At 41.3% G+C, this 12,798-nt stretch overlaps 1 protein-coding gene across 3 annotated transcripts in view; it reads right to left on the reverse strand.

The window, feature by feature from the left end:
* The window catches only part of veph1 (ventricular zone expressed PH domain-containing 1), an 80,580-nt gene that overhangs the window by 31,254 nt on the left and 36,528 nt on the right, over window positions 1-12,798 (reverse strand). For all 3 annotated transcript variants that reach the window (XM_056441102.1, XM_056441104.1, XM_056441103.1), the window contains exons 5-6: window positions 9,739-9,902; window positions 8,293-8,502 (exon numbers count right to left, since the gene is read on the reverse strand). In XM_056441102.1, coding sequence (XP_056297077.1) covers window positions 8,293-8,502; window positions 9,739-9,902 — 374 coding nt within the window. The remainder of the gene's footprint in view (window positions 1-8,292; window positions 8,503-9,738; window positions 9,903-12,798) is intronic.

Genomic DNA, 12,798 nt, shown 5'->3' on the forward strand with positions numbered 1-12,798 from the left:
AGCTTTTGAGAAGTCGAGATAGCCTGATTCCAATCATCGGTTAATTTAAGCTGGATAATAGGACATTTGATCGACTTAGTTGAACCACGTACAAGAAATAGGGCCCAGCTCACCGCTGACACACAATAACAAGGTTTAACCCTCTGTTATGCACATTTTAATCCCTAAAGCAAGGCGCATACTTCTCTTTTATATGTACTGCATCCTATAATATGTAATATCATAACAGGTAAAGCCCTCTAAATGAGGAAATTACTTTTTATAACAGCCCATTTTGGACCCTGACCTGTTATTTTACAGACTGTTAAAGTACGCCTTGTAAACCAGGAAAGAAGAATGCAGTTACTGCACAGTTTGAGCATCTTTCACGAGCACTCTCTGCAGGGTGCTATATTTATAAAGGGATGTCAAAACTACCAAAAAAGAGGCAGAACTTGACTTTATACCGTAACAAACATGACAGGGTAGGTATTTAGGAGTCCGTGAGCCTGAAGTGGAGTGTACAAAGACTTCACATGGATGGGAGCTACTTCTTCACACACCTCAAGCTTTTACTGTTGCGATGTGTTACTTTTTAAGGACTCACTATAATACTATACACATTTTTAAAAAAGTATGAATCTTGTGAATTGAAACTGCCCGAACAGAAAAACACAACCCCATTATCATCATTCCAACACCGGGAGTCCGTCTCCCCTGGCGGTGAAACATGTGGTTGTGTGCAGGAGAAATCTTATCCAAAACGTCACTTTAATTTGGAATTAATCAGAGTTTACACAGCAAAAAAAAGAGAAAATAAAACACTGCATCTGTCCAGCCACAAGCCAACTCTTTGCTCAGCTCACTATCTGGTTGTTTTTGTCTCTCCACCCCCCCCCCCCCACACCCCCATGTTTACTCGGTCGCTTAGTTTCCCTTGATTGTCCATCAGCGCTGATCTCTCCGCTCCCTCTGGAGCTGCAAGACTGGCACACTAGCAAGCCGCATGGAGATACTCCTGTGTGCATGACTGGGTCCTTTGTTTCCTACAGCACATAAATCACTTGCGACAATAACCGTGAAACTATCAAACGAGGGATGATTTAACAGTTGAAAGCCAAAGAAAATTCTATCTGAACAGAGTAATTGTGAAGAATTTCTGTAAAAAAACATCAAACTTAAATTACAATTTCCCTTTTGTTTTTGTGCTAAATATTTTTCCATGCGTCATGATTGTGCTCAACACCAGTTGCATTAAGCTTCTTAAATCACCTCTTTGGCTTGTAACTTGCAAGCCCTTGGCAGGTTTAATATTTTTAGGAGTTATTGGCTAAGAGTTTCTTTTTACCTTCTCAAATTGTTAATATAAATATGTTTTATTTCCCTGAGGTAAAATGTTGTCGTCCCCATCTTGCATTGGAGGTGTACCAATATAAAGACGGTGCACAAAGTTAACAATTTTAAAAGCAGTGCAGCCTTCTAATCTTTATTTTGGCTCGTAAAATAATATTTGCTTGGAAGGTATGATGTCATCTGGGTGTCTCGTAAATCAGCAACACTTGGATACAATGTCTTCTATAAACAGTTCACATTTTGCGAAGACAAGACTTAATTGTTATTTCGAGGCTGTAGTCTTTATACTCTGTACTTTGTGGTGATGTTGGAAGGCATTATATTAAAAGGTATTTCTGATGTTTTATCAGCCTAATCAACACTGAAAAAAATGGCAACATGATGAGAAATACTGTAAAAAAAACACCACAAACTACAAGCTTAAAAATGTATTCAATCAACACAATTCTGAAACATTATTAACACCAAGTTTTGGAAAACTATGAATTATAACAAGACTGTTGGATAGCGTTGAAGCTGAAATGCTTTCGTTCTCTTCTACGTTGATAACTATATAACTCAATATAGACCAACTCTCTACAGGAGGTAAAAGAAGCCTGAAACAATGTTGTGCAATCATGTTACAATCAAGTATAAATGCACCGCAGTGAGAATGTGTGTGTGTGCGTGCACGTGTGTGTGTACGTGTGTGTATGGCACAAACACAAACCCACAGGAGGTATTCTCCCCTACCATCACCAGGAGGCCTCTGCTGAGGCTTTTCCCAGAAAATCACGAGTTATTTTCCAAATGGTTCCAACTTCCAATGTGAAGAAAGACAGGACGCTGAGGCCTGACCAACTGCGTGCACGTGCGTGCATGTGTGTTTGTGTGTGACTATGTATTTGTGTCCGCTTCTTTTTTTTCGACAAGAAGATTGAAGAGGAAAGGTTGCCCTGAAGTAAAAGAACACTGAGTAATGGTTTCCAGCTCATAATCTGTGCATGTGTGTGTGGGAGTCATACCATATCTCCCATTTCATTAATTACTCCAAAATGACATTAAACTGTGTTCAATGGACCCAGAGGAAAAGAGGGAGGGAAGCCTTCCAGCTGTCCTTCTGTCACCTTAATTGCTCTGCACACACACACACACACACACACACACACACACACACTAATGTATCATGTGTGACTTCATCCCGCCTACAGTATCACAGTGTGACATGTATTTCTTGCTACGTCCGCAAGATTAACGTTGATAACACTTTCTGAGTCATACACTGTCACATGTCAGGCTAGCCCCATATGTGAAAGCAGCACCCCCCCCCCCCCCCCCCACACACACACACTCGTGCAAACAGATTTTTATTATTATCCAGCAGAGGTTTGCATCTTCCATGGTATTTTTGCGACGGGTGTTGACAGTCTGCCTGGGATGAGAACATCTTCGCCCGCGGTTTAAATCAAGTACTTCTATGTGCTTATTTGTCAGAACCAAAAACGACAAACATTTCCTAATTCGTGTTGTCTCTTACTGGCACAACTTTCAACAAACATATCTGGGGGGGGGGGGGGGGTACATTACTGTGCATTTACTGTGTTGGAATTCACCAAGCACCTAAGCTACTGTGAACCACTTTCAGATGGAAAGGAAATATATTCTAAACAGAATAAGTACAAGTGTTGCTTTTAACCATCAGGCGAAGAGGCTACACACATGACTGCACCATCCGTAAAGTCCGAAAATAAAGGTGGGCTCAATTTTGGCTTTTTTTTCCTCCTCAATGACTGACCTTCCACTGTGTGCACGTGTGTGTCTTGAGACAGCTCAGGCGGCATCGCGCCCTCCCTCTCCAGCCCGTCAGCCAGCAGAGATGCCACTTTGCAAATTGCTCGGCTCATTAACCCTTTAATCAGCCACTCAAGTGTTTTTGCAGAGGCCAATCACAGGGAGTTAATGGCTGTAACACCACTTTCTACGTCAAAATGAGTGCCATTAGAGTGTTTAACTCATGGGTTGTCCACGATGAGGCTCATGGGACAAATGTCAACTATTCCAAACACATTTGGGATTTTTTGAGTCTTCCAAAGGAGTACATAATTAGAAGCAGTAGTCATAGAATAGAATAGAATAGAATCAGCTTTAATGGCCATGTAGGTTTGCACATACATGGAATTTGACTCCGGTTTCACTTTGCTCTTCCGTGCTTATACACACACACAATATACAATAAGCGGGATAAATATAAAAAATACATTAAAGACAGTAGTCAAAAAGTGCAGATAGTGCAGATGGAAGAGTCTGATTAATTGTTCATCAGGGTGACGGCCAGTGGAAAGAAGCTATTTCTGTGTCTGGTGGTTTTGGCGTACAGTGCTCTGTAGCGCCTACCAGAGGGCAGGAGTTGGAACAGCTTGTGTCCAGGGTGTGAAGGGTCTGCAGTGATCTTTCCTGCCCGCTTCCTGACTCTGGCAGTGAACAAGTCCAGAATGGAGGGGAGGCTGGAACCAATGGTTCTTTCTGCAGACCTGACGATCCGCTGTAGTCTGACTCTGTCCTGTTTGGTGGCCGATCCAAACCACACAGTGATGGAAGAGCAGAGGACAGACTGGATGATGGCGGAGTAAAAAAGGATCAGCAGCTCCTGAGGCAGGTTGAACTTCCTGAGCTGGTGCAGAAAGTACAGCCTCTGCTGGGCCTTTTTGCGGATGGTGTTAATGTTGGAGGCCCACTTCAGGTCCCGGGAGATTGTGGATCCCAGAAACTTGAAGGTCTCCACCGCAGAAACAGTGCTATTTTGTATGGTGAGCGGGGGTAGTGTTGGGGGGCTCCTCCTGAAGTCATAGTTTTAGTTGTAGAATGTAACTGCTTCTTAAAATTGGTGCTACATAATACCATAAAGGTTCTGCCACACAAGTGCAGTTGAACTGACGTCGTCACCTTTTGAAAAACGCACTTTCTTTCATTGTGTCGTTCTTGCTCCATGAGGCTGACAGAGCGGCTCTTGAACAGTTCCTTCAAATTCGATTTTTTTTCCTTCCTTCTCTCCCTGCCAGGACAGCAGTCTGTTGTGTTTTCTTGTTCTCTGTTCAGCTGTGGAGGGACGGAGCTCTCCGAGGAGCCGGCGCACGCGCTTGTTTAGGAGAACACTGATGTGCGGGGTGTCAGACGGGAGTTCAAACCTCCGGGTGTGCCCGCCCGCTCTGTCCGGTGGGTGAGTGTAGCCTTTACACTTGGCGGGACAACAGAGAACAAGTCATGTTCAGTGCAGCCAGTTGCTCCCTACTCATTGGAATAATCACCGCTTTTTTCAGTGTGCGTGTATGTATGTGTGTGTGTGTGTGTGTGAATACACATTGCTGGATGGACGTGAGGTGTAGTAATAGCATTATTCCCGAGCCATTTTGACAGAAAAACACAGACAATACAGACATTTGCTGCAGCAGCTAACAACACACAAAGTGCAGAGTGAGACTAACTCCAAGGACCTTCAGTTCAATTCAATTCAATTCAATTCAGTTTATTTGTATAGCCCAATTTCACAAATTACAAATTTGTCTCGGCTTACAATCTGTACACATAGACATCCCCTGCCCAAAAACCTCATCGGACCAGGAAAAACTCCCAAATAACCCTTCAGGGGAAAAAAGGAAAAAAAACCCAGAGAGAGCAGGAGAGGGATCCTCTAGGATGGACAGACAGGATAGATGATGTGTGTGTGAAGAAGACAGATTTTAGAGTTAAAATACAATGAATGACATGATGAATAGTTAGTATGAGTAGTTCATATATTCCACGACCTCCAGATCCACACGATCCATCAGGCAGATGGGTGTGGAGGGGGGGAGGCGGAGTCTCAACAGGAGGGTGGGCGTGAATTCCAGGAGAATTCCACCACCCAGGATCATCATCAGGCAGATGGGAGGGTCCCCATAGGGTCCGGAGACCCGATGAAAAAGAGTAAAAAGGAAAAGGACTTCGAAAAGGCAGAAAGCAGAGTTAGTATGAGAGATTGAGAGATGAAATTCATCAGAGGAGAAGAGAGAAAGAGGTCTAAGCGTCCCCCCGGCCGCTAAGCCAGCTATAAGCCTATAAGGACATATCAGGGAACCAGGGCCTGCCTGACCTGTAAACCTCTAAGGGTCTAAGTCAAGGAAGAGTCTAGTCTCTACTCTTGGTGACTGTGTCTGCCCAGGACTGAGAACTGGATGGAGAGCCTTGAAGAGGAAGAAGATAACTAAAGGCTAAGGCTCTGGCTCCAAGACTAGACTCCTTTCCCAGTTACTTTTGTAGTACAGTGATGCAAGTGTTTATCTAGTTCTAAGCTAGAAATATATAAGCTCAGCTCATATGGCTATGATGGATACCAAAGAGATCAGCTTTTTTTAGAAAGAGATAAAAAGATTGATTTTGATTTTACAGAGCCAGTAGTGATGGAGTGAGTGCCAGGTGAGTTGATCTCTTTTCTGAGTTTTGATAGAGCTTTTTGGTTGGATCGAGATGGATCAACTTCTGGATTTATTGGAGGGACTTGAGAGCAATTGATTAAGAAGGAGTTGCAATAATCCAGTCTCAAGTAAGATTTTTGACCAATTTTTTTTTTTCTTTTTGCTTTTTTTTGTGATGATTTTTTTGGAAGTTTGAGATGATAGAATGCAGTCCTTGAGGATTGCTTTACGTGGCAAAAGATGAGATTTTTGATTTCGATCAAAGCCAAATGCCTTTACAGTCTACAGAATCCCATCATGCCAATTACAGTGGAATCCTGATCAGGGCCAGATAATTGATCTGAGGTACATGGGTATTTTTAAAATTACAGTTTTTTTGTCTGTTTAACATCAAGAAGTTTTAGGTTTTCCATGTTTTTATGTCTTAAGATGCTTGAATTTTATTACTTTTTTATATAGTTGGTTTTTTTCTGCATATAGTTGAGTGTAGTCTGTGGTGTTTAACAATAAAAGTTGTGTATAAGGTAATGAATATAAAAAGAATATAATGCCATGAACAATTAAATTAAGCCAAGCACAGAACCTTGTGGAACTCCGTGATTAACGTTGGTTAGCGTCGAGGTCATAAGTAAAAAACCAATGATTGATCTCTGATGAAATATCTGAAAAAAAAATTTGTGCCCAACCTGATCATGCCAACAATGGTGTCAGATGCTGTATAACAGGTCAAGTCAGTGGACAGAGGTCAATGCAGCACTGCCAAGCAAGGAGACCAGTCATTTATCTGCTGCCATTAGCTGTAATTTTTCTTCTTTCACCAGTGCCGGCTGCTTTGTGTGTGGTGTTTCTAAATCTTTTGAAATAATTTTCTCAATAAACTATTATGATGTAGAAAACAACTGATGAATGACAATCTTTTCTATCAAGGATCTTGGAGAGAGGGGGGAGGTTAGAATAGATTTTGCGCCCACTTTCTCAAGGATCTTGGAGGGCTTCTTCAGGGTTTGAGTCTTAATAGGACCTTGAAGGTGTAGCCGGTGGTGCAGATACATTGATAAGATGCATAAGAGCAATAAAATATCCAGTAAAAAGGTTTAAAGCAATTGGTCAAGACAGAGGATGGGGTCGTGGGAAGAAGAGACAGAGCCAGTAGAAACCGTTGAAAAGCCGATAAAGAAATTGATAGGAGAGGTCCAGGAAATATAAACCAGTTAAATACACCAGGGAACCATTCCAACTTGATTTGGCATTGGCTTAGGACAGATTGGAACTATATTATGCTTGTCCTAATAAAATCTTGTTTTATATCAAAAGTGCATTTTCATTAAAAGACTAAGGTTATCTTGAATGTTATTGTCACTGTGTCTCGCTCTCAGCTGCTCTGATAGTGCTGAAGTTCTTGTTTTATTTTTTCTTGTTTGATGAGTTATTTTATTTTTTTCTATATTGGGCATCTATATGACGGCTGCTTTGGCATTTTAGAGACTATTATATCAAACTAATTCTTTCTGATTGAACTGTGTTGTTCTTCTTGATCTTGTTTGCTTCATAATCTGTTCAAGCTTCAGGAAGCAAACCAACTTCTTCCTCAGAGCTCTCTTCCTCTAAGGGTCTTCTTCTCTTCCTGTCGAGTCAAGACTTCAGATTCTGCTGCAGAGAGTTTCAACCTCACTGAGACAAGACTACCAGACTGTCTATAAGTTAGACAATACAGCTAAAATGGTTAGACATCAGTTCCTAAATAATATTGAGTTTCTAATAGGTTGTAAACACAGTCAGTTAGACATCTTTTCTAGTAACTTTGGTTCAAAGTTACAGGAGGACGTGGGAAATAGAAATTAATTACACCAGTGTAGTATAAATTCAAAGTTATTCTGTTGCGTCAGGCCAAAGCTATCAAGTCAACAAGTAAGAACAGTAAGAAACAGAACAAAGCGCAGAATGAAGCACAACACAATCAAGCGATGGGAGTCCATCCAGGCAGGCAATGTAATCTCAAACAGAAGACAACATATCAAACAATAAATATATACAGCACTATCTATCCTTCTTATTACCTTCAGACTCTTGTCTCTCTTTATGTACCTTGATGTAATAATTGCGATTCTTTCTTTCTGGAAATAGTTCTACATTTCGGGAAAAAAACTGATTCTCTTTCTTGCAGCAAGTTAGATGAGAAGATCGATACTACGATCATGTCTTTAAAGTTAATATGTAGCCCCCAGACAAAAGCCTTAGCACAAAGAGTGTAAACAGAGGAGCCTGGCTCCGTCCGGAGGTAAGAAAATCCTTCTCCCAGCACCTCTAAAGCTCCCAGATGAACACGTTATATGTTGTTTGTGTAATCTGTACAAAACTCAAAGTGTATAAACAACATTATTATTATTATTTCTTGGCTGGGATTAGTAATTTATTGGAGTCTCCCAGAGTATTCTGACGCATCCACTTTCTGAATCAACGTCAAATCAGCGCTGCATACGAACATGAACTCGGGTAATTTGTGTGTGTTTTTGACGGCGGTGTTTTGTACCTCACTGATGATGCCCACGGCACCGTGGATTTTGGCCACGTGCCCCAAGAGAGCAGGGCTTTGTTGTCCCACAATCCTCAGCGTCGGCAGAAAGCTGACCAGTGAAGAAGGGCTGGCCTGTGACACGTCCACGAGCGCGCCCAGCAGGGCCTCAGTCAGGGATTGGTCTCCTAGGTAACCGACGAGCGTGGGCACCTGAGGGCTCAACATCTGTCCGGGTGAGGAGAAGCAAAGTTCGAGAGGACACAGCGCATTATTCATCGCTTTTGATTACAGCCGTAATCCCGTCGCTGTGTGAGCACCATCACTTAATACCGAGCACGAGTTCAATGTGCCTTGAATGAAGGCTTCACGTGAGAGGAGTTGGAGCGAGATAAACAGACTGGTGACTAATATTAAAGAAAGCTTGACTGCAGGACTCTCTGTACTAAGTTTGTGAATAAGCAGTTCCTTACACATTATCTGGACTGGTCACACTGGAATGCACTAGAATGGACTGGATCAGGCAAACAATGCCCACCATGACCGGCCCTGCTGCTGCCACTTAATGAGTCACTGGTTCCGAATAATCCGATTATTATCGTAGACTGTGTGTTCTCCGGGGAGAAGATGCTCGAGCTGCGTGGGCTCCGCGGCACTTCCAGTACGTGAATATTGGGAAGCATTTGTGATAATTGCAGCTACAGTCACAGCAGAAATATGTTGTATTTCTGTGTGGTGGGTGGATATTCTAATAACTCCAGATGGCTGGTTTTTCTGAGGAGTTAGATTATCCATATTTTACCACCATGTGCTCTGTTTGCAGGTATTTTCTCCTCATGCTAACCACCTGCAGCTCTGCTCTGAAATATACAGGAACAAGGGAGTTTTTATAGAGAAATGTGCACTCCACATGCACTCCATTTCCTCACTCCTATGTTCCAGTGGCTTTTTCTATATTTCGACATGAGCTCATTACAGGATATTGCGTAGTTGAATAGTACACATTCTGAGTAAGCTTGATTTATGGGCAGAAATGTTACACAAAAGCCACAAGCGTACATTATTATCAGGCAAAACCAAGCTGAATGTAAACTTAAGCTGTGGCCACAGAGACTCAGTTCTCATTCAGTTGGATGGTGCTTTAGTTTTAAATATCCCCACAGTCTTATGTACATTATCATTTAAATAGTAGTATCTTATACAGCTGGAAGGATACTTGTTTTAGGTGTTACTCTGCCTTTTGAAACAGTTTGTCCAAGGCTGATGAAAATAGTGCCAACAAAAACATTTTGTAAAAATTTGACTAAATATAATTTGTATTTCGATCAGTATCAGTGGAATAAGTGGGGTGATTTCCTTATGCCTATGCAGTAATACAAACAGTCTGGAGTTGTGACAGCAAATAGATTGGTTTACCCACAGTGCATTGTGCTTTACGTGTCGTCAAACAACACAAACACTCACCAGTGGATGTTGCTCCGCAACAATTTGAATGAGTCGGATTAGGTGTTGTTGCTCTGGGGACTCCAGCTGTGACATCATCGCAGTGAGGTTGCCTAGGTGACAGTGGATGGTATCTGGTTGTCTGGGGTAGACCGAGGGCAACACTCGTAATAGCATGTGGTTACCTGCCAGAGAGAGAGAGAGAGAGAGAGAGAGAGAGAGACAGAATTGCTTTCAGTTAAGAATTAATCTAGTGAAGAAAAAAAAATTACATGTGGGACATACATCCACATTTTCCCAAAATGAACCCTTAAAATCTACTCCATTGGTCCCCAAACTAAGGCCCGCGGGCCGGATGCGGCCCGTCTCCACATTTGGCCCGGCCCCCTGAACAATAACAGAGACGCATTATGATTTTTAAATTATTATTAATTCATAAATAGTGTTATTTATTTCCTGACTTTTTTTTTTCTGTGAAGATCCCGGAAAGGGTTATTAATATTTGGTTATGTGTGGCTGTCTGGAAAATAATAAATGTTTACATTTAGGCACCCCTGTGATCGACACACTTTTTCTTTTACAAACTGACCCCGGCCCCCATCAGAGAAGGGAAAAGTGATGTGGCCCTCACAGGAAAAAGTTTGGGGACCCCTGATCTACTCCATCAGACTACTTATCTGCATTTACTTATTGATGTTGCCACATTCCCAGATCTAACAAATAATGATTGTAAATCACGAGCAAGAAAACCGAAGCGTGGGGTGACATCATGCATATTTGCCCTAAATGTCATTTAACTTAGAAAACACACAAGATCCCCCGTCATGACACAACATCTGTGTCCAGTAAATAAAAGGTTCGGCATTTGTTGTCAATATTTCCTCAATGACGTTGTTGTAGAAAATTAGCGCTGACACACAGCTGGAAACAACGGCATCTTTAAATCAGCACACAGCCTAAAAAAAAAGGCATTACCCAACAGCCATTGACTCACGTATGAAACATCTTTAAATGATTCACTTTGCTGAACAAAGACTCTTGTTTTCAAATGAAAGATTTGTTCTTGGTGACCTTTCAAGATTTCAAACAATGGCTTCTGTGTCAGCCGGCTGTTTTTCAACACACTGACAATTTGCAGCCTAATATAAAAGTAGAATATAATAAAGGTTTATGTTAAAGATGCTGCAGGGTTAAACCCATGGACACATTATAAGTGGTGTTCTTAATTGGGGATTTACTCAAATAATCTTTTAAATTTACATGACGGATGGAAGAAAGACGGTCCGACAAGAACAGAAACATGGAACAATAGAGTGATGTTTAATGAGAAGTAATGAATAATAATGAATGAATAATAATAATGAAGAGTGGTTATTCAGATGATGTCAATGAATAAGAACAAAATAATAACAACAAGGGCAAAACTTCACCTACTTTCAAAAAAAAAAGTGCATCAAAAAGACAACAAATGCAGCGTATGGTAGGATAAGTGGATATGTTGCTGTTACTAATCAAATTTGACCCAAAAACTACATGTCCTGGTGCGGCAACCAAATTCACCCTTTTCCAATCTTCATTCTATTACACTTTATAATAAATATTACATTGACAATTGACAATCCATCCAGTAGTTTAGACATTTAACACATGTTAACTACAATATCTAATGTTGGCGCTCGGAGAAAAGTCAGGGGATCACCAAAATAATTATGACACATCGGAATGATGGTACAAAAATGTCCCAGCAATCCACCCAGTACTTGCTAGGATATTTAAATTGGGACTGAAATAAACATTGCCATACCAAGAGCCATGGAGCAATACATCTGGGGTGACACCTTGAAGCGAAATTACAGTATTTATCATCATTAATCATATTTGTATTCATCATGAACATCTGGTCCATAATATTCCAAACAGCTAGTAGCTCACATGGGGAACCTTTGTCATGTATTTCATAAATGGTTTAAAACAGGTGATTCACAGCTATAAATCTCTGTAACTACAGGTTTTCTCCTGTAACAGATGACTGGTACTGAAGAGAGGACGGATTGGTCTGTGCTGATCTGAGCAGAGGCAGAGGAGGGAAGAAGAGTGCACGTCAATGTTTAGAAGATGGTCCCTTTCGCCTCCTGTAATCATAAATTACACCATATAGACACACAGCCATCTCTCCACTTACGACACAAATCACCATAAAAAGAGACAGGTAGTGAAGGAGAGTGCTGGCAACCACCATAAAGCTGTGGTTGCAGCATTTACAGGTCTGTTCAGAGGAATGTTAAAAGACAGGAAGGGACAGGAATCTGCACAGAAACAGGGTACCTGTGAGATCACGCTCACAGGCAATACATGTGAGACACGAAGATATTGATTATTGAGTAAATATACCTGTTGTCTCGTATATTTTTTTTAATTTGACTCTGAACTCTGAATTGGCACTGTATATCCCTTTGTGTGTGTGTGTGTGTGTGTGTGTATACAGTTTCTGATCTTCATACCTTCAATCCAGTTGCCACCCAACCCATCATCATAACTTCCAGTAAATATACCTATTGTCTCATATATGTTATGTTATTTCACTCACACTGAATCCCTTATCCCTCTGTGTGTGTGTGCGTGTGTGTGTGTGTGTGCGCGTGCGTGTATACAGTTTCTGACCTTCATACCTTCATTCCAGCTTACACCCAAGCCATCATCATAACTTACAAATCTCAATAAAATATCCTGTAATGACCTTTGGTTGTGTGGCACACAAAGGCCTTTGTTAACGACACGATGGCAGGAGAGGACACGATGGCTTTCTTCTGCTGTGCTGTTTTCCAAATGTCACATTTACCCACACATGCACTTTGAATAGAAAATGACATTAATACAGCTATTGGCTGAATAATGGGAAAACGGATTTTCAGTGTCGTACAAATATATTACATCCCACAGCAATGACAAAACCATTAACTGAAGGTATCACTAACAGTGCTGGGACCAGTGCATCTAAGTCAAGATGCACATGATTATTTTATTTTACTCAATTTCAAATGTTAAGCAAAGATATGTTAACACCCAAAGTCTGTGAGACCA

The sequence above is a fragment of the Pseudoliparis swirei genome, chromosome 20, assembly GCF_029220125.1.
Source record: "Pseudoliparis swirei isolate HS2019 ecotype Mariana Trench chromosome 20, NWPU_hadal_v1, whole genome shotgun sequence".
NCBI lineage: Eukaryota > Metazoa > Chordata > Actinopteri > Perciformes > Liparidae > Pseudoliparis > Pseudoliparis swirei.